This window comes from Taeniopygia guttata, chromosome 20, assembly GCF_048771995.1.
Source record: "Taeniopygia guttata chromosome 20, bTaeGut7.mat, whole genome shotgun sequence".
In the NCBI taxonomy this organism is placed as follows: Eukaryota; Metazoa; Chordata; class Aves; order Passeriformes; family Estrildidae; genus Taeniopygia; species Taeniopygia guttata.
Genome location: NC_133045.1, coordinates 7152057 through 7175300, shown reverse-complemented (window position 1 = coordinate 7175300; position 23244 = coordinate 7152057). Strand labels below are relative to the sequence as shown.

The 23244-nt window shown below is 41.0% G+C and overlaps 1 protein-coding gene across 5 annotated transcripts in view; it reads right to left on the bottom strand.

Moving 5' to 3' along the window:
- EYA2 (EYA transcriptional coactivator and phosphatase 2) overlaps positions 1-23244 on the bottom strand; it is a 90695-nt gene that overhangs the window by 42595 nt on the left and 24856 nt on the right. For 3 of the 5 annotated variants that reach the window (XM_072917149.1, XM_032752028.3, XM_072917151.1), the window contains exons 2-5: positions 8217-8335; positions 4481-4529; positions 3739-3881; positions 204-320 (exon numbers count right to left, since the gene is read on the bottom strand). In XM_072917149.1, the coding sequence (XP_072773250.1) occupies positions 204-320; positions 3739-3881; positions 4481-4529; positions 8217-8325 (418 nt within the window). In that variant the 5' untranslated portion in view covers positions 8326-8335. Of the gene's footprint in view, positions 1-203; positions 321-3738; positions 3882-4480; positions 4530-5511; positions 5560-8216; positions 8336-23244 lie in introns of all 5 variants that reach the window. The other 2 variants (XM_072917152.1, XM_072917150.1) reach the window with 1 other exon arrangement.

Genomic DNA, 23244 nt, shown 5'->3' with positions numbered 1-23244 from the left:
TGCTAGGACATAACCCTGTTAAATCCAGTCCCTCAGCCAGAAATCAACGCCTTGATGAGCAAAACAGATCAAGCAGAGACTTACCTCCTTCCCTGTGCTGACTGCCTGCACCTACAAGCTTTCCACAGCGCTGGCAGGAGGAGAAGTGGTCCAGCACGGGGCTGTGAGTGGCCCAGGTGAGCCTGCCAGCCCTGATCACTCACCGTGCATCTGGTAGGTGTAGGGCGCCTGCCCCGCCGCGGGCGCGCTGAAGCCGGAGCCGTAGCTGAGAAAGCCACTCTGGCCTGGAGAGTGGCTCAGGCTGTCCTCTGTCTTAATGCCTTTAGGGAGCCAAGAGCAGAGCGTGAGTGCTTGTCACACACAGAGGTACAAAAAGCAACTGTAGGAATTCACCATTTTTCAACTGGATTTTAACCTAACAAACTCTCTTTTTTTTTTTCATTTTCTTTCATACACATATGTCACATCCACATATATATATCTAATATATAGATATATATCTATATCTCTAGCTATATATATATAGATATGTATATATGTGTGTGTATATATATATATATATATATATATATATACACACACACACACACATATATATATTAGATATATATATGTGGATGTGGCAGCCTGGTCAGAGAGCGAGAAAACTAGGTAAGTTTTCCCAGAATTGACTTGTGAGACTCTGGGGAGTTGAAGATAAACAATGATAACTTATTATTATAAACAACCTGCAGGTGTTGTTTCCCTACTCTCTGTTTTCCTCAAAGATTGTTTATAAGAAAAGCATTTTGTTAATTAGCCAATCAGGTGAAATGTATTGATTAATTGACAAATCTAGTCTATCTGTTTTGGAACAGTGTATAAAAGAGAAAATTTCAAAGTAAAACAAGATGCTGTGCAAACCAACCTTCTGGAAAGTCTGTGTCGTTTCTCGCTCAACAGCAACATATATATCTCTATCTCTATCTCTATCTCTATCTATATAGATATATGTAGATATCTATATATATGTGTGTGTTTAATTATTTGTATTACCCAAACAGGTCTCTTAATAGCCAAACAAATTCCTCACAAATTTCTTTGTGATTTATTAATTTATTTGAGTCAGCTACATCCTGTATCCACAACCAAATCCACTTTTGCTAACGTGGGTAAACAATAATGAATAATATTGTTTTCAAAAACAACTTCTAAACATATAGTTTTGTTATGGAATTGAAGAAAGTCACTGACACATAAAGTTCCTGAAGAGTTATCAGATGGAAGCAATGATTGACGATGGAACAGGACCTCCAGCAAAATAACCTCAAGATTTCTGTTCTCAAAAGAGTTATTTTTTACTTGCATTGTATTTTCAGCTTTGGTATCAAAACATTTATTGGCAAGTCCTACAGAAGGGTTATCATCTACTCATTTGGATATAACATACAGTTCAGGAACAATAGGTAAGCCCTGAAGCAATAGAAATCTTTTCATTTCTAAAACCAGGCAATTAAACTGACAATTTACAGAGGGAACGGCAGTAGTTGAATTAAACATTGCAAGATGAAACCCTTGCTGGTAATGAAAGGAGTTGATATTTTATTCTGAGATGCTGCTGAGATTGTACAGCTGTATTATTAAAATAAACAACCAAAGGTGCAACAAATTATGAACCCTTTGGGCAAGATCCTTCCCTCGTTTGCATCCTATTTGCACAACAAACGATGGCCATTGGACACTCCCTGGGTCCTGGGATTAAAGAAAGACCCTGCTGACGTTTGGGCATTGGATTTACACACTGTCCATGCTGTTGTCATCTTTTAGCACTTGTATACAAACTTGTAGACAAGTTGAATTCAGGTGCCTTACCCCAAACATGCTCATTTCTGGCTTAACAAGAAGCAGCAAGTCTGTGCTTGGAATAAGAATAAGCTCTCCCAGATAATGTTTTCTCTAATAAAAATCACTTATTATAGATTTAGGTGAGAAGAACTGTGATGCAGCTTGAGCACAAGCTCATAACAAGATGTCTGTGAAAGGCAGGAAGTTTATTTGGACAGTGAGGGGACAAGTGCTGGTGTAAGTGTGGGGCTTCATCACTGCTGGGGAAGAGAAACATGTGCAGAGAAGCCCCTCTTCCCAACACCCCGTGCTTTTCTATTCCATCAGCACTCCACAGGCCAGCATTCAACCTGCCCACCCCAGTTACAATTAATCTTCAGCAAATGGGCCTCTTTGGAAGCCTAAAAATTGTTGTCAGACAGCAAAATACCTTAGCACCAAATTAATTTCCACATAATGTTCTGTTTTGTCTAGGAACTGGCTGAGTTTTATTTTTTGTGCCTAAAAACAATACTGCTTCATTGTTCTTGGTTGTCAGCCAGGTGGAGTTTTTCATACGCTGAGTATCTTAGAGAGGGTGTACAGGCTGGGGGAGGGAAATCACTGCTCAAGGATGCTAAGAGGTCACCCACAGGATTTATAAGCAGCATATGGGCCTGACACATGTATGCCCTAAAGCCTCTAGGCAGTAGCAAATGGCTCTGCTTTCACCTGCTCTAACAGGACAACTGTTCAGAGTTTTCCTTGGAAGTCAGCCAGCTGATGCAAACACAAACAGCTCCAGGAAAGGGTCTCAAAACATTCCTCTCATCATCCTGGTAGAGCTTTGACTCTGCCAAGGCCACTACCCCAGCCTTCCAGAGTGCTGCACTAAATTTCCCTTCAGTAAAAGCTTTGTCTGTATAAAAACTTCTTGTTGGGAAGAGATACTGTATTTGCCAAGTAAATGAAGGTGTTAAGGAGCACAAAAGAAAACAGAAGTGGAAACAAAACCATGAAACCATTTCAGTGGTGCAAGACAGCCCTCATGGGATTAGCCAGAAGTAGGAAGCTCAAAGTTTTCTGTTAAAGAGCTGTACCTAAACAAGAGCAGCATCTCTTTGGCCTTTAGGAGTGGAAAGGAATTTCAGCTTCCTCAAGAGCTCAGTATCCCCACGCAGAGCTTGAGCACACTTAAGGCTTGGTTTAGCAGGCATTCCTCTGTCAGGAGTGCTGTTTAATTAGCTCCCTGTGCGAATCCCCCAGCTGCTCCTGCCCAGCACTGTCTCCCCACAGCTGCTGGCAAGGCTGTGCAGAAAATCAGGGAACAAAGCTGACTGGGATAAGAAATGTTGACTGCACATACAGCCAATAAGTGCCCATTTAAACACAAACTGTCTTCCAAAACCAAGGTACTCTGTAACATTTCACCCATGCCTTATTCTGCTCTGAATTTTGGTTCTTCTGTAGTAATATACACAGAAATTTTCTCAGAGTAGCTTGTGTTATGAAACCTTAAGCTTCTTAACCAAAGTAGCTTCTTGAAACCTTAAGAAGAATCAAGGATGGCAAAGTGTAGTTTTCATAAATATCATATTTACTCTACTTTGTCTTGACAGTGAATCATGGGAACACTCACAAGCTATTCTCTTAAGTGGCACATCCTATTGAACCTGAATTTCTCACAGTCTACTACTGGCTGGCTCCAAACTTACCTAGTTTGCAAAAATATAACCCATGATATGACGAGCTGATAGGTTTAAAGCTGATATAGTTCAAAGGAAACCCAACCCTTTTAAAGTCAGACTTTCCTCTAAGCCTAAGACGACAACATTGCTCAGACACAAATGACACTTCAGTCTAAAACTTACAGACTCCCAATCAATTTTGCCAGCAGCAGGAGGACGATGCCTCACAGGACTCTGGGGTACTCACTGTAGGAGGGGATTCCGTAGGGCTGCCCCGGGGGGGGATAGGCAGTGTAGGCAGCAGCCTGCTGGATTCCTGTGCTGTACTGAGCCTGTCCATAGGCTGCCATCGTGGGGAAGGATGGGACTGTCACTATATGGGGATAATGTCTATTGAGAACAAGAAAACAGAAGGGTTTAAGGCAATAGTTACAGCACATGACCTTCTAGAGCACAAGCAGAACAGTTCCAGACATCTTTCTAAAACAACGTTCAACACAGGATGCTGAGTATGTCGGGAACTTGGAATTGAGGGACTGTAGCAGAAGTTTGTTTTATGAACTATCAGATTAAGCCACCTAAATGCATGGTGACTTTAAGACAGTGCAATATACACGCCAAGTTAAAAAATAAAATAAAATCAACACTGATTTTTCATGTTTCATTTTGAGTTTGCTGAGCAAGTGAGTGAGATGGGAAACCTCAGACATTTCAACACATCCCCTCTGTGGTCACTCATAAACACAATATTCAAACTGATAAGATTTGGATACCCAGGGGTACAAAAACACAGTTCACGGTACCTCAAATCTTATTTCACTCCATATCCAAGAAGATTAAGATCCAGCTACTTCCCTGTGCCAGAGACGTGTGGGGGAACAGGTGGATGGGCTTAGGGCAGATGTTTTTTAAGGTGACAGAAGTCTGCACAAAATGGCTGTTCAGCAAAACAGGGATTTTATATTACAGCACTTGGCACCAGAACTCACTTTGTGGTGTACAGATGGAGAGGACACTGTGGTGCTGCTTTGCTGCTGCCTGGAAAACAAAATTAAAGGGTCTTAGATTTTCATTGTGTTCTGTTCTGTGGCCAAGCTGATACAATTGTTTTTACCACTGCTAGTCTGAGAAAATTATACGGAATCAAAAGACTTTTTATTTTTTAGTTAATATTCCCAAACTGAGGTAGGTAAGAAAGATATTCTCTGCATAACAACAAATACAGATTTAGTTTTTAATCGAGGGTGATACCAGTTGATTGAACTACCAGTTTCTTCTTCTCCTGGGACTGATATCAGTCATGAAGCTGGGCTTTGAAGCAATGACTCATATGCTAAAGGATATATAAGACAATACTATGATTGCTGAAGTGATTTAAGCTCACTGCACATTTGGATATTTTGCTTTTTTTGGTACTCTCCTAGACCATGACTCACTTTCTTTAATATCCATTAAAATATATCAAAGAATAGTAAATATTAAAAATACAACATCATAAATCTTCTCAATTTGAATTTTTTGAGTTAACTATAGCATACCTTATTGAACTATCAGCAATCAAAAAATTACATCAGTAGAAAACCTATAATACAAGTTATATGTGCAAGATGCCTTCTAATGAACCAAACCAATTGTGTGCTGTAACACTACCAAAGCAAAATGTGCCACCAGCTTTATTCAGAGATAAATTGATATTTACCAAATTAAAAATGAAAAAAACAAAACCAACCAACCAAACAAGCTAAATTAAAACCTGCAACTTGTACTGAAAATGTCACACCAAAATACCACTATGTACATTTTGCAGGTTGCCTCCACAGTGCCATCCAAACTTTGCTCCTGGGCTCTTGGCTGGAGCTGTCATTAATTCAGCACTACAAATGCCAAAAAACTCTCACAATCATCAATAATGACAAGCCACAACTGACTCGGCCTCTGTGTCTCCTGAATCATTATGTGTGTGATGCATTGTGTGCACCAATGCACACACCAGACTCCTGCACACGGCTTCTCCACCCACCTTCAGCGACCAAACCAGCACAACTTCCTTTGTTCAGACATTGGTCAGCTGGCAAATCAAACATTTAAACCATTTTTCATTTAATAAGATATACAAGTACATATGAAGTCTAAACGCATGCGAACAGTCCTATGGTTTTGGTTAACTTGTGCTGTAAACATGGACAGAATGACCAAAAAGACCCAACGAGCTCACATCTGAAATGCTTCTTCATCCTGATTTAGAGCTCTCTTGAAATTGTTCTTTCACACACAACCCTTTTTCACAACATTTTACATGGCTTGATCATTTTACGCTATAACACGGAGATTACACCAAACTATTTTTAAAAACACTGCCTTTTCATCTGCCAACTTTTTGGGCCAAATTTCAAAAACAATTGCATCATCAGGAGTTCTTACTAAAAATATTAATTACCAGGTCTCATTCTTTTTTTAGAATGTTAATTTATGTAATTAATGGTGAAAGCTCTACATGCCTAACCACTAACAGGATCACCTTAATCACTGACAGAAACAAAACCAGAAAGTCTCTTTCTTCAAACCCCTGCAACCCTCCCACACCTTAGAAAAGTAAAACCCACCTGCAACTCTACCTTGCTTTCTGTACCCATAAAATGTGGTACAGTAACCTATTTCCCAAGAAACAGGCAGAGAGGTTTAGTTTAAAATACTGACAAAGGACAGTGTTATAAAAATGCACATATTATTGACAAAGGATAATATTATACACACGTATCTATTCACTTATGCATCCGCAGAAAAAATACTGAGTTTAAATCCAAAACTGGGCTTACCTGAGTCACCTTCAAACTCACTATGAAAAATTTGCTTTGACTTACCTGAAAGCCAACAGTTCACAAAATTAGATTTTCAGACTGTGAAAACAAGAACTACACCATTCCTGTCTGTCCCTCATTACGAAAAAGAACTGCACTGAAGAAATAGACCTTGTACAATTCATTTATTCTTAATGGTTTTTATATCAAAAAACCAGCAGAACAGTTTGAGCACAAGCCTCATTTCTTTTCTCTTTGAAAAACACCACAGCTTCAAATTTTTGATTTTAATACAGAGTAAATAAGTTTGCCAAGAACGACAAGCAGGAATTTACTGTGTGTGAATATGCAGTATGCTACTGTCACTGACAAGAAAAGGCAAAGTTGGTGCTACAGGCAAAATGTGCAAATTATACATTATATATATAATATTTCAATTATATTGAAAATTATATTGATATAACTGCACATCTCATGACAAGTACCCATGAAAACAACAGGCCAGACAGCTACATGGACTTCTAAATGAGTAATACTATGACTAGACTTGCTAAATGTAATACTTTATGTGTAATACAGAGCATAAATTTGTGTGCATTTATTACATGAAGAGCTCTGTCATTCTGAGAATTGTCATACACACAAGTATTTTCCTGTTCTTCAAATTAACCACAAGTATTTTCAAGGGAAAGAGCACAATCTTGGTAGTACAGGGGATCATTATGTAGAAAAAACACCTTAATATTTCTATAAGAAACAAATCAACGTGAGCTGTCACTGGCAAACTGGTGTCCAACAGTAGCTCCTGTGTTGGCTCTTATTTATACCACATAACAAAAAACAGTTCCTGCACCAAGACTTTTACAAAATGATGGACCTAAAAATCATTTCTAGCTCTAATCTTTTCTGCAAACAGGAACATTTAAAAGGATGTTTCCTTTAGGCTGTTATTCCTTCTACTGCTCTTGTAAATAGGCAGTCTCGATGGGCGTGATTTAACCAAGCAGTTCCTAATGCCTGAGCAAACATGCAAACAAAACATCCCCTGGCCTTCTAGGAGCCTATAAATGAAGGGTTAAACATACTACTAAAACATAATAGCCAGTGCCTTTTCCTACCTCCCCTCTAACAGGAAGGCTGACAGATCCTGACCGCAGCAAACAATAGCTGGGATTGTACTAGCAAGAACTAGTTCAGCTGCATCACTTGCCAATAATTTTTTTAGCAGATTTAACATTCTTCTGTTTCCTTCACTTGAACAGTACGATGGGGTAGGGGGGTGAAGGAGGAGAGCAGATAAATTTCCATCAGAGCCTTAACCACTGAAAGAATTTGTCCCGGGTACCTGCCAAATGTGAAACTCCAGAGCAGAGGCCAGTGGGGCTGACCATTTGGGGATGGCAGCAGCGGTCTCAGAGCGATGCAAACTGGCACAGAGCTGCTTTGGCAGGAGGTTTTCAGGCTGCTCAATACATTTCTGGGCCTGGGAGCCCCCACAGCCCCCACCTTAACAGCAGCAGCAGCACAGCCACCAAAGCCCAGGGCTCACGTTCACATCACCACTGGGGCTCCAGCAAAAACTACCAGGTCCACACAAAATACAGTTTATACCTGCAGTTCTTCCAGTGGAACAAAAATCTACACATGCACGTGTGTGAATGCAGGCACCAACTATACACAGACACATAATTACATATGAATTATTTCTATTCTATTTGCATTCAAGCCAGAGGAACTAAAGGATTCAACCACAACTGGTGAATATACAGAAAAAAAACAAAAAAAAACCTAAAAAATCTCAGTTGCTCACTACACTGTAGAACTAGTTGCCAGAAGCAGAGGCCTTGCAGTAACCAGCTCCCTTTGGTAACATACGTTCACAGATTTTATGTTGAAGAAGCAAACAGTAAGCAGAAGAGCAGCCTACCTTCTATGTCATCTGGAGCCGTGGCATAAATGTGAGAAAGGTTAAGCTTCAGTCTGTCAGGGCACTCTCTATTTACAGTCAGACTGGGTGATATCACTAGATCTAGCATTTCCTTATACCTGAAGGAAAACAAAGGAAAAATACAATTTATTCATTAATTATGCATGCTTACTAATGATTCAATTTTTTTTTTCCCTAAGAGTATAAATATTAAAGCTGATTACCTAAACCCAGGCTTCATATAAATTCCACATAATAACATTCACTAAAGTTTTCATCAAAGGGAAATGCTGAATTAAAATGCAGTACTTGCTTCCTTGGAGATTACACCCATCTGATTAATGAGTTCCCTTTCTTTCTGGATTTTGCCACACAAAAACTAAATTCCAGATCTCTCATATGACATCAAAGCAAGAATTAACACACCAGTGTCCACTGAGGCTGCAGAACAGACTGAAACAGGCTGAAAATGAAGCTGAGGGCAGTTAAGATCATTACCGAGCCTTACAAGATAATAAAGTTAGTACTGGTGACAGGATCAGTTTTCCAGGGGACACCAAAACCAGGCACCCCACTACAATGTCCTGGCCATTAGATGGCAGTGATACAAGGACAGTCCCTTTCACATGAGCAACCTTCCCTGATGGAACCAAAAACTTCAAATGAACAACATCTAGGAGTTATGTCTCTGAAGAAAAACAGAATTCACGTGTGCACATGACCTACACCACCATGAAAGCTTACTACCTCTGCATTACCTAAACAGTCCAGAAACAAGGACTAAATCATTATTTCAGACCTTATGTATCAAATCAATAGGTCTATTCCTGTGCAAACATTTTCAGTTAATGTGCCTACCTGCAGACCTTTTCAGCTGTTTGCTTCCCTTGGAAGTGTTGCATATTTTGGATGGGTACAAAATACATCATTAAGTGCACAAATTTACACACCCATGTTTGCAAGTTTTGGTGAAGACAATGGGGTGAGTACAATAAGGTCTGGTAGTACATTTGATACCTGCACAACTCCTTTTAAGCAAGGCAAGTTTCCTTGAAACCTTCACTCCCATCATGTTCTCCCCTTGTTCCCTGTGCAACCAATGCCTGTGTCTAGAACTGAAGAACCCACTGGGCAAGGAAAACCTGGAGCTAAATTTCTCAGTTAATTGTCTTTATTTCTTCTTAAATACACACAGTGCAATGGAAAGCTATTTGGATTTTCCAAGACTAAACTTGCAGGTTTTGGTTCAAGCCCAGAACAGATGATGAACAGAGAACTCAAAGATTTTGTGTCACTCTTTGCTTTCCATGGCCACGCAGAGCACAGCCTTAGTTCAGTTCCCTGGAAGTCAGTGGGTGGAATTAGGGCTGTTAGGGGAAAGCATAACTCTGCTCTTGGACAGAGCAGGGTCTGAGCAAGAGCTGGTGGGGGAGAGGGAATTGGTGGTGAGTGGATCCTGGCTGCAGCTTAGTCAGGCTTCTCTTCTCTCATCACTGAATGTGCCTGCCAAGGCAGCTGGCACCTCCCTGAGCTGGACTAAGCAGGCAGCACCTGGCTGGTAACAGTCCACAGCACACCACCCCAAACATCCCAAAAAACATCCCAGAGTTAAAGAGAGCAGCACATAAAGCTGAGATCCTCAGGCTTCTGCAATACCAATCTATGTGCTTCTGTGAGAAGCCAAGAGTTTTGTTTTGGTTTTCTGTTTAAATACCCCTGTATGGCTTTACCAGCTTCGAGAAACAGAAAACCACATACTTTTTATCTGAACCTTCCCAATCCTTTTTATAAAGCCTGCAAGCCCCTGTGAGGGAGGGCAAGTATTGTTAAGAACAAGCACAAACCAGATCACTTCACCTGTAACTAAACAGCAAAACCAAAACTAAATCCATTTTCACTTTCTCACCTGACAGCTGCCCAGACAAAAAAAACCCAAACAATACCAACGTGAACCCTCTGTGAATTCACAGAACTAGCAAAAACAGGCATGAAGAGGCACAACCATGTACAGTATCCACAACCCCAATCCTCCTCTCTCCAGGTGGGATCTGTCTGCCTGCCTTGGGAATCCATCTGGGTATCTCATCACCAGCACAGCCTCAATTCCAAAGGCTCCCCAAGTATGTGCCATGAAGGAGACCCCATGCATGACCAGTGTGGTAGAATGCTCTGGATCCAAGGCTTGTGCCATCCCTTTGTCCCCAAATGCCACCTGCCACAGATTTGCTAAGGAAACAGGAGCAGCATGAAAAATCAGCCTTGCTCCTGCATCTTTATTGCTAATGGATCTCAAAGAGTTCCACCTTCAGGTGTGTCCTTGTAAGAGGAGCACAACTGGCTCTCCCTCCCTGCCTTAGATACAGACAAACTGAAAATGCAGAAGCACAGGGCCACCAACTGTACCCACAGCCAGTGCCCATGCTGCCAATGCCGTGGAAATGCAACAAGGAGGCAGATGTGTGCACAGATACAAAAAAAAAGTCCTCAGGTGTAAAAAATCCTACCCAAGGGACGCAGCCCAGTGGCAGAGATGAAACAACAATCCAAGACTCAACTTAGAACACAGCTCACAAGAGGCTTCACTCAGCACTGCAGGAACTTCTGCTCCATCTGGAACTGAAGCACAGACTGCAGGGCAGTAAGGGATGGTCACAACCCTTCTTCTGCACACTGAACTTGTGCCAGAGCTTTTTCTCCAGAAAAGCCAGCACTCTCTTGCTGCCACAGCCAGGCTGCCACAGAGAAAGGGCTCAGGAAGAATTCTGTGGTGCTTCTCAGCGGGGTGGAACAAGGTACGAGCTATGGCTCCTAAGGCTCTCTGAAAAGCAGCAGCGTGGGCAGGGACTTTTTTCCCCGAGGATTTAAGGAATTAGTTTATTCAAATCCACTAGCACCCAATTAAATTTTGTCTGCATGGCTGAGAAGGTTAGGTTCCATTTTATACAAGCTTTTCCTTTCCACTCTGAGCACCATCTCATTTCTTTTCCCCTCACTTCCTTAGTGCTATCCCTGAACTGAGGGAAAGCGCTGCTGCCCCAGATCCTGTCAAGCTGGGGCTGTTCCACCTTGTTTCTCAGATAACACATGCCCTTCAGCATAATCCAAAGCCCCATCATTCATGACACTGCCCAGGCTGTTGCCAAGTGAACAGGAGCAGATGTTTAAAGGGAAATGATCTTTTATAGTGATTAATGCACTTTAATTACACCATTGTTCAGAGATTTCATTAGCTACTCTCTGCCTGATGGTTTTTCTACTGGTTTTGTTCTGTTCACTTTTGTATTCACCAAATCACATCATATTTTCCTGTTTTTTCAGCTCTCAGTTTAGAGTCTGTATTAGTTGCATGTACAAACAGGTAACTTTTCACAGAACTGCCTGTCTGGTTGTGCATGTCACGTATGAGTGCTGTTAGTGGCTTTGCCTCTTTTGCACGCACCATTTACTGATTTATTCATGTGCATCTCTTGCCTATGGACTTCTTGACAAGAGTTTCTGAAATTCCAGTTTTAATGATGGCAAGCTACAGAAAACAGTCAAATAATGGAACTGGGCTGGTATTTAACACAGTAAATGACATTCTGGAGTGCAACTGATGAAAATATCAGGTCTTTGTTTTCTTTTTAGAGAAAAAACATTTTCTGGCTTAAGCAGTGTACAGTAAATCAGTAATAAAGTTTGCTGAATATGAGCTTTTATTAAAACCAGTGATGGCAGCATCTAGCTTGCAGGGCTGACAGACATCTGGAAGAGCTTTTGGCTTCTATAATTAAGAAGAACCTTGTGTGAATTTGTTGCTCAGCTTTTCCATTAGAATCCCCTACTCAAACCCCAGTATTTTACCCTGAAAGTTAGCCTACAAAATCTCTGGCAAAAACAAAAACTTTTTTCTAAAGTTTAGGAAGGAAAAAATAGAAATATAAGTTTGTTTGGTTTTTTGTTTGTTTGTTTTTTGTTGTTTTTTTTTGTTTGTTTGTTTTTGTTTTGAGTCATTATGAAGTTAGGAATACCAGATTAAACAATTTAAGGTTTCAGATTTTTGACTGAGGTGCTGGGGCAACTGGCAAACCCTCTATTCTTTCACAGTGATGGTTTGAAGGCAGTGATTCCAGACCCCAAGTCAAAACAGTCAAATGTGTGCTGAAGACAGAACTCCTGAGTGATCTAATCTCTCTCCAGCAAAGTACTCAAAAATGGATGTCCAATGCCATGGAGGGACACAGTGTGGTGCCTTAAGTTTTAGCTTTCATATTTTCCAGATTCTGTACTGCATTAATACATAACTCTGAACTTCACCTAGAGTGTTAGGAAGTTCTCCTCACAGTTTAGTCAGACAACACAATCTTTTTTCAGCCTGAGAACTAAGGGCACTGTAACAGCTTCAGGCCCAAAAGGTATAAACAACAGGGAAATGAGGAGAGCAAACTGGGAGGATGGGACTTTTTAACCTGAAACTGTAATTGGACAATTAACCCAATATGCAAGTGGACCAAAATTTATAAAAGTGTGAAAACTCGTGACCCATCATCCACCTTGGGTGTAGCCCTGGGCAGGCTCTTGTACTGCCCAAGGTGTATCCTGTGAAGGCCTTGTAATAAATCCCTACTTTATTCCTTTAACACTGCCTAACCTCTGTTCTAGGCAGCCTCTCAAGGCATCAGGTGCACAGACTGAGTCTGCAGGGTGATGAGAACTCCATGGATCACATTTTGAAAGGGTGGAACAGGAAACCACCATAGCATTGTGGGCAGGTGGAACTTCACCACAGCTCTGCCCAGCACAGCTGACAAGCCAGAAGGCACCAGCAACAGGTCAAGGAGTCTCCTTCCAAAGCTTGGAGCTCTGCTGCTCAGGCAGAACCTCACTGTGCTCCCACTTGTTACTAACATCCTCCCCACAACACACTAAATGCAGCTCAGGGCATTGCCATCCTCCCCATGGAGGCAGTGGACTTGTGCCTGGGAATCTGCACTTTTCACTCATCTCTACTCCATTTCTGGGGTGAGGAGACAGAATTCTGGCTTCAAAATGTACCTGAATGGTAAAAAAAATGTTCAAAGGAGAGCTTACAGGGCATTTTCAGCAAATAAGTCACCTGGGCAGTATGAGTACCAAGGTAAACTCAATGGATGAGTGGCTGAGAGATATCAGAGGGAATACATGCAAGGAAGAGCAGGGTATTTTCCCCAAAATCACAGCAGTCTGCAGGAGGGCATCTCAGCAACAGAAAGGACAGTCAGGAGTGAAAGACACTAAGAGGCGGAAAGCTGGGGTGGGTGTGGGAAAAAAGGAGAATGAGCTCTGTGTCTGTCATCAGTGAAGGAACTGAGGAGGTAGGAGCCCTGCAGGTGAAAAAGACAAAACTCCTCCCCTTGGGAAAAACCTGCCAGAGCCTACAGTGGAAAGGACAAGGACTTCAAGGGAGTGAGAAATTGCAAAGTTTCTCAGAAATTATGCTCCCTGCAACAATCTCATGCAGTGATCTTCTCAAGAATTTTTACTTGTATCTGGATGGAGGCCAAATACAAGCTTAAACCACTAGATCCTCCTAAACATATGCATATGCCAACACAGAGCCCTAGGCAGGAGTGGTACAAGCCAAGTCCTCTGCTTTTAGCTCTGCTGGGAAGGGGAGGAGTAGAGACAGAGATTGCAGCTGAATTGCAAGAGCAACATTTGTGTCTTGCTTCCGTGACTTTATCTGGTTTTAATTAGTTGATCAACGTCTTTCATCTTTCTACCCTCCTAAAAAATGGTGCAGATTGCTAAGAAACACTTGATGGTTCCAGCGGTATTCATCATTAAAAAGATGACAGCCGGATTCCCCACTTTATTTCAGAAGTGAATCACATGCATAAAAATCTGAAGATGGCTTTCTCACTCTCTGATTCAGAGAAAACAAACAAAACCCATCCCAGTCCTAAAAAGTTTAATTCATTCCTAGGAAATACAAGATTAATTTTCTTTCCCATATGGATAAAATTTTCAAAAGCACCTGCTATGCCTCATTAATTTTCATTGGGAATTAAAACTTCTACTCTTTTAACTCCATGGGAAGCATAGTAGCTTAGGCAGCATTGCCAGGACTTCTGGTAGCAAAATTCTACTCCCAATTTTATTTTGCTCCTGTACAAAAATAAAGGAATCATTCATAAGCAAAGAAAACAGTATTATCTTGCAGCCACCTTCCACATGGTATAATCATAGGGAATCTCCCACACTGAAGATTTTGGCTACTTCTACCCACCCATTTCAAAAGCAGAGGAAAGTAATTTCATTTCCTCTGTCAGTACATTCCTCCCCACTCTGCTTGGCCGTTCTTCTCTCCATCTATAATAGATTCTTTGTTCCATTTCAGCAGGTGAAAGCCACGACCCTGTTTTCTCTTTTATAACGAGTCTTAGTTCACCCACAAGTACATCTGATAGATGCATGCAGGAAAAGCCTGAAGAGGCATAAAGTTAAACCTGGGCTGGCATTAATGCTCATGTCCAAGGCTGACAGCGCAGCCCCGGTGACAAGATATCCTTTCAAGGTGACCTGCAGGGCAGATGCCTTGGGCTGTTTATATTCCTGAGAGCTGCTTTTTACTGATGTAACTGCACAATAAGAGCAGCAGTCCTTGTCTGGATTTATCATTGCCCAGCCTGTTTCAGACACAAAAGGAAGAGGAGTCCTCACTGTGGCTGTGCACAGCCCCTGGGGTGGGGGTACAGAGCTGAGGTAGCCTCCAGCACATGTCACCTCAGGCTAAGGATGAAGCCAAGAGAAACAAGACAAAAGTTATGTGATAGGTAGGGGAAAAAATTGGTTAACACTGAGATTTTTTTAATTCCTCTTTTTTTTTTTTTTTTAAGTGTTAATTCTAAACAAGTTTAAGAAAAATAACTGAGAAAAACTAACAAAATAGACCAATTCTTTCACACTTCTGAAACCACTATTGTTTAAAAATAACCAAAGTATTCCATCAGCTTTAAAATCTTTCCCCACATGGTTTCTGTGTTTTGTCTTTTTCTTTTCTTTGAATTAGACAGTCTTTTTTATCAAAATTTTACTTTCACTGGAAGTTTTCTGTCTTGCTCTAACCCATAGACCAGACAGTGAAAAACAGATAAAAATTCCTGTCTCATGAATTTTTTGAGGCGCATTAACTTTTTTTTTTTCTTTTTTTTTGGAAGGAAAGTCAGCCTTAAGATTTTTCAGTGCTTGGAACCAGCACAAATAATTGCATGCCTTGTTTCCCTGGAAGTCCTGAATTTTCAGAAGCATTGACTTGCTTCACCAGGCTTCATTACCTGCTATTCCAGTCTGCTTTTCATTGATTTTTCTTTAAATATACTATTTCTATTTTTTTCCTTTACATATACTATTTATTTTTTTCTTCAAATACACTATTTCTTTTTTGGCTCAGACCTGTTAATCAAAAAAAAGAAAAAAAAAGGTAGGGTGTCTTCATATAAATAAATGTGCTTCCTCCTCCTAACAGGGCTTCATTACTGCCTTCTCCAGGTGCTGTTTTCCTGATCCCCCTGCAGACACAGTACACTAAGATGAAAAAGAGGGATGACCTCAGCTGGGATTCCCCTGCATTTCCTGCAATTAAAATGGGAGAGACTGAAGGAAGATAGAGCAGGGGGAGCAGCAACGTTTTCTGGCTGAGCAGTCCACAGTAAAGAGGATTCAGTGCACATAAAACCAACCAAGACAAGGCACCTTCACCATTCATTTGAAAGCACTCTGAGAGGCAGCTCAAAAATTGGAGTGAGCTCATGATGGGGGTCACACCACAGACCTTCAACCTGGCAGCCCGATCAGAAATACATCATGACATTGATTGGAGTCATTCGGTCATTTAAAATTCATTTCAACAACAGTATTTCACTTATTCTAAGTCAAAATGAGAAAGTAGAATTTTTAACAAAACCTTTTTTTTGGTCTGTTGGATCTATTTGCTAAGTGGAGCAACCCTTGCAAAAATATTATTTTCCAAAGCATAAAATTACTCAGCTTTCTTACTGTGAACAAGCAAGTACCACATAGAACAGGATACACTGATAAAGAAACACTCTGAGCTTACAGCCTACATTGATTTGAAATTTAAAATTGCATGTGTATGCATACATACAAAAGTACACAAATAATCTCAGCTTCCACATTCCTATTTGACATTCACAAGCTTTTTAATTTCATCACACCTCTTCCTATTCAGATTCCCCAGGCATGCAAGAGCTGCATGTAACTGCAGAAAACCACTCCAGCAGCTCCAGCTGCAGAATTAAGGCCCTTCATAAATAATTGCAAAATGACTGCTCCCAGAGTCAGGGCTTCCCAAACCAAGGGCTGCAGAGTCCAGCTCATGACAATTGTCACTATTAAGGCACCTCTTTCCACTTTGAAGAACTACATTTTTTACTCCTGCTCCTCAGAATCACAAGGGCTAAAGACACAAATAAATATATATATATGAAATTAAGAGTTCATTCCCCTCAGTTTTCTGCTTTCTCCTCACATGTCATGGTAAGTAAAGAGAAGCATCTATGCTGGAAAATGAAAGTCTGGTGTTACCAGAAAAAAACTCATTCTCAGGTGTGTGTTTGCAGGGCCTTCTTTTGTAAAACATTTGCATCATCAATACACTGTAACATAAAGCAATTACATAAGCAAAATTAAGCAGCCAGAAACGACTTCAGCTCTACCATACCAGGATGAAGCAGTGACAATAAAGCACTGAACATCACATAAAAAAAGCCATATGCTTCAAAAAATAGTGGAAATCACACCTGTGGAGCCATGGGTACACCTGCCCAGTGGCATGAGAGAAACCACTTTTAGGCAATCACTTTTGTAAAACTAACCATTCAATGAGGCAAGTAATAACTTCTCTGAAACTCTATTTAATGCAGCAGGACAAGATAAATCATCACAAATAGCAGAGGGCTTGGGAAGGAAAGCACCTCACACAGCCCACAGCTGGAGCTGCAGGGCAGCAGGAATTCTATCCCTGCACAGTTTAATGCAGTGAAAGTTGGCCATTAGCTGGAACAAGTGCCAAGGGAAAACACTTTCCAAAAAGTTTAGAGCATTTATACCACCCACATCCTAACAAAAAACTCTTCATTCAAAAGGTAGTGAGGTAACATTCATGAAACTGCCCCAAGCCTCAGACTGTGAGCAAACTGTTCTAGTGGCAGGAGGGTTGGAACAAGATGATCTTTAAGGTCTCTTCTAACCCAAGCTATTCTATGATTCCATGAAGCTCCCATAGAAAAATCAATGTATTAGAAAATACTTGCTCATGCTGCTTTGAGAAGCAATACTCTTATTAAAATCCACAGGTAAGCGTGTGCAAGAAAAAGTGACACTCACTCACACGGGAACACCTCTCACAGAGGACACAATGAAGATGAATTCTGTCACACAGAAATAGCAGATCAAACCCCAGTCTGAGACTCAGAAAACCTGGGGCTTTCTTCCTGCTCTGCCCCATCTCAGCTGATTCCTGGGCGAGTCCTTTGTGCAACCACTGTGCTTCCTGACCTATGCACGTCTTCCCTGGAGAAGCTGCAGGACAAGTGTTCCTCTTGTTTATGTGAAGCATTCACCAGTGCAGTGCTGTCCTACTCTCTGTGAGACCTCCAGGTACTGCAGTATTAAATAAACTGCAGCAACAAAAAGATATATATATATATGTGTATATGTATGTATATATAATTTTCCCTAGGGCTGCAGTTTACTTTGAAGTAACATTGAGTTCTTCCAATCGCTACGAGATTGGGCAAGTTTCTCAGGACTACATTGCCTTAGTAAAACTGGGAACTACAGTATAAATTGCCAATTAAGCTCTTTTTAGGGGCTGGAAAGTCTTCTGAAATCTTTGGATGGAATCTGTTACACTGCTGGAGTATTGATATCCATGCCAATGAATAATGACCAACGTGAACATGAGACAGCCAAGAAGGAGGCGAGGCACGAGACCTGTCCTTCAGGGCATGTTCTCTCACTCATTTTTGGTCCAAAATCTCTCCATTCCCAGACTATGAGAATTTCTTCACCATTTTGATTTACTTCTCAAACCTGTCAGAGTCCTGCAAAGTCTCCAGCAACCCACTAAGAAAGGTAAGGCTGCCCCTTTATAACAGGCCTGTGTCAGCACCTCCGTTCTCAGCCTGTAAAGGAGGAGCACCTGGGGAATAATAATTCAGAAAGAGCTATGGGAAAAGAACTATGAAATGTAAGTTAGCAAAAGGACTTTGGATGTGAGGGAAAAGTCTAGGATAACAGTACAGGTGAGGCTGGAGTGAGAATGACGTACTCTCTCCTTGCTTAAATCCCTCAAGTCAGACTTTCTCCAAGCAGAGAAGACAGCAAAGAGCTGTTCTGTGTGTAGAAGGTTGAAGAATCTCTGATTGCCTCATTTTCCTTATCAATAAAAGAGCAGTGATGGTGATATGACTACAGCACTTCTGAACAAAACTGCTCTGTCAGAGCTACAATTTATGGAAATACCAGATTCACAAAGTTTCAACCATTCTGTGATCAACAATGAATTTCTGGCTGGGTCATCTTCAAACATGTTGAGCCAAACCAGTTAATCCTTATAATATCACAAGAGCTGCTGCCCTCCTTTTGATGCTGCTTAACACACTCCTGTCCACAAATGCTGTAGGCAAGGCTGGGCCAGAACTACTGCAGCTGCGAGGAAGGGCACTGCAAATGCAGCTGCTCACTCAATACCATTTAACCCTGAAGCTGCTTCCCAAATGCATGGCCTGGATGAGGAAATCCAACTGTACTCTGATACACCTTCCCTGTTTAGATACCAGCTAAGTCAGGTTACTGGATTTAGTGAATATGTGGTTACATAAATCAAGTTAATGAACTTCTAACATTCCCTTAGTCGCAATCCTTCCTCTTTGAGAACAGCAGAGGATACTCCTGGAATAGAGGCTATCACTCAGATGAATTCAAGAAGTTATCCTTCCCTCCTTTTCTCCAAAGATACAACTAAAGCCATCTTTACCCTCCATTTTTTGACTCAAAATAAAAATCAATTGTCATTATGAATAATATTTCTGTAGTAGAAGTTGGTTACCTCATCAGCAGGAATACTGAAATGTCAATTTTGTTTTTCCTGTGTCTAAAACTGGAAGGCTCAAAAGGGACAAACTGAATCAAGAGGTTGGCTGACAATGGCAGTTTATAGATAAAAGTGCAGCAGATTTCTCCTTTTAAAGATTACAGCACAAAGGCAGTGAGCAAAGTATCACAATGTAATTGCTACTCATCGTGGAGATGTTAGGAGAAAAAAGGACAATTAAAAGCAGTGCTTCAGCAAAATGCACTTTGTTACTCATACCAGTCAATAGTGTGGAAACAGCCAAGGGGAACAGGAATCTACTCAGAGCAAATGCTCACAGTGTTTTCCTTGATATTAACTCCATTAATAATTTGTTTCTGTGGGTATTTGAAAGTCAGGCTAAAATAACAACACAGGAATAACAAATGGGACAGCATGATTCACTTTGTATGTTCAGGTGGGCCAAGGTCTGATTTCCAATGAGTTTTGGTGGGACAACAAGCTGAAGCTTTTTTCTTTAAGCCCAGGTGAAAGTTAACCCGGGCCCAAGCTCCCAAAGCTGCTGCTGTTAGGTTTATTTTCAAGACAGAGGGAAGGAATTTTTGCAGGGATAACCAGAGGATATTAACAAAGAGGAGTCACAAAAATCCTGCCATCCAGTCACTGATGCTCTGCAGGACAGCACGGCAGTGAAAACCCCAAATAAAACAAATGCACCAAAATGCCATGCACACAAATGTCCCTGTTTTCCTTTGCAAAACCTGATCTGATAATGAAAAACACTTCCTGGAAGTGCCACTTTATGATATTAAACAGGCCTCAAATAACTTAACAAAGTACAGAGGGACACTGACATTTGAACTGCAGGAGTTTCGTTTTCCGTCTTGTTTTTCCCCACTGTGAATATTGCATTTGAATAACTGAAATTTTCAAAATCTTTTTTCCTCCTTTCACCATGATGTAATGCAAGTGTTGCACAAGAATAACAATGTAGAGCTACTGCTGCTGGAGCCAAGTTTGGCACCAAGAGAGATTAGGGTTGGCACCATACACCATGATCTTTAAAATAAATTTGGCAGCCTTGCTCTTGCCACTGCTGCCATAAACAGCAGTCAGGGCAGTAAATGGAAAAGTGCTGAAAGAGACCGTGAGTTTGTAACTGGAACAAAGATGCCCATTAGCCAACCACTTAATCTAACACCTTCTCATATATGAAAAGTAAAGAGTTTTACAATGGTATGTCAAAATTAGCAGCAGTAGCAGGGACCAAAGTGTAACATAACAGTGCCTTTCATCTGTCCATCACACCAAACTGAGCCTACAAAACCCACCAGCCAGCTACCTGTCAGCCAGGAGAATTAACATGCACAACTGCAAGTTCCACCAGATTATTCAAACAAAAATACTTGATCTATACAAGAGCACATCTGTCCCAACAAATTTTCCCTTTTCCAGTACTTCTCAGTTATGCTTTCCCGGGAGGACATTTGCTCCTATTCAGTGATGCTGGAACAGCTCTCTGGAAAGAGACACATATGTGTGTTTTTCTTCTTTAAATGCAGATGGAACAGAGGAGAAATGCAAGGTTTCCTCACTGTATCCCTCCTGGCTTGAACTGAACGAGCGTGGGCTGATTTTCTCTGCTCTATAAAAGGAATCTGATGATTTGTGATGTGGACATCTGTCTGCAACTGGACAGACGCCACCAGCTTATTTCACACAGACAACTACACAGCCGTGTAATAGCAGCATCTTTCAATTGCTACCTTCATTTTTTTTTAAGAAACCTCATTATCTAGCAGAAGAACTCCATATTCCATCCAAAATTTCACTACATTTAAAAATTCTTTAAGCACCAACTCTCAAATAAGGGACCACCTTCACCTGTGAGATAAAAGTAAGAAGTATTTGTGGTGCTGTAACAGCTTTTTGTCACTTGGTTAGCACCAAAACATTTAAGAACATTCAAGGCAGATTTCAAGCAGTAACTTTCATCAGCAGTACCAACAAGCATTCCTAATGGGAAAGCCAACATGGTGTTTGTGTAGGGAGGCACACACAAGTTACAGACTCCTTTTGCAGCTTTGTTTTAAGGTGAAAATGCACTTTTTATCTCACTACCAAAAATCAAACTAAATGAAAAAAAATAGGGTCTCATTACTATAGCCTAACTTTTCTGATGGCTTCAAATTCTTCAAAAGTCCTGCCAAATACAGAACAAAGGGCACCTTTCAATGATGAGAAACCATGCTATCTTTTATTAGATGTTCACAGCTTCAGTGGCAAAACTAGCATCTCAGAGCCCACTTTGTTTCTCTAATGAGCACTTTACTCCTATCGTACTATACCCTTGGGAGCCCCAGTCGAACTCTCAAGAAGCTGCTCTGTGACACAGCTCATCACCTCTGAGGCCACCTGCCAACAGCAACCACTCAAGCCCAATTTGGGACTGCTGGGAACAAGAGGGATCCAAACCAGCAAGGGGCAACTGTGTCATTCACAGATAATTCGAGATAATTCCCTGCAGGTACAGAAAACGGCAGCTCCTAGAGTTTGTTCAGATAATCTAAGAAAAGAGTTTTATCATCTGTACACATTAAAAAATCCAGCTGCAAGTAAAAGCCAACTTTCACTGCTTGGATATTTGAGAACAAGCTCACATGTGCCATGGAGAAGGTGACTGCCTTAGAATTAAAATTCAGATTTGAGCTGCAATTTCCTTAGCTTAAAGGCAAATTTCACTTGCTCACATAGGACTTCAAAGGCCCTCACCTTTCCACAGCCCAGAAGAGCAGCCTGACAGCCTGGTCCAACAGTGGATGTGTTTCCTGACACTGGATTAACTTCAGCTCACCACCTTCGGTGCAGCTTGTCTCTGACACTTTTATGGAGTAACTTCTAGTACAGACACAAGAATCAAAGTCATTTCCTGCCTCCAGCTACTAGAGGATGGCACAGATATGTTCAATTCACTCAAAAGCAGCATGCAAACATGCTCTTGCTGACTCCAACTGTTTGCAGCAATGACCTACCGAAAAATAAAAAAATAAAATCAACAGTGCAAAATATATCAATGCAGTGCTTGGCTTAAAAAAAAAAAAAAATACAGCAGCTCACCTCTTTTTCCCCTTCACAGAAAATCTGATAACCCTAGTAAAAAAAAAAACAAACCAAAAACAAACAAACAAAAAAAACCCACAAAAAAAAAAAAAAAAACAAGGAGAAAGGAGACTGTGCCTAACTTCAGATTGTGTTTTGCTTTTCTTTTTTGTAATTATTGCATAGATAGGAGTAATACAAAAATTGGAGCGAAGGTATCTCAGCTCAAGCAAGTTACAGTTCTACATTAATTTCCCTCAATCACTAATTAGAGAGCCACCTTAAAATACTAACACAAATAGAACTGCTATTAGAAAAACAATTTACTTTATTTCTCTTGAGTGGAATTGTCAGAAATGGCAAGTTTGATGCCATGATCCAGTGGCCAGGGCGACTTGGATTCAGTAAGGGAGACTTGGATTCAGTCCTGTGTCAGCCACAAGTTTTCTGTTACCAGAATAAGTTACAAAGCCAACTCCTATTGATCCTGCCTGCCTCAATTCCCTTCCTCTGTAAAACGGGGGTTTCTGCATTTTTACACTTCTGAGCACGCTGAGTTCAAAATTATGGAGACAACATGCTGCACTCAGGTAAATCAGCACAAGGATATGAGGAAGAAAAATATATAAACACCAAAGACAGAAAAGCAGCCCTACACCTATGAAAAATGCCACAAAACCAGTGTGTTTCTAACTTTTGCTTACCACTTCAGGACCTTTCTCTCCTCTTGTACCCGCGCAGGGAGCAGGCACTGCCTGTAGTTGTCAGGACCAAACAGAAGCCCAAATCTCACATTCCTATTCCCTCCTAGACCACATAACATCCCTCCTCATCCCAGCACCCAACTTCTGC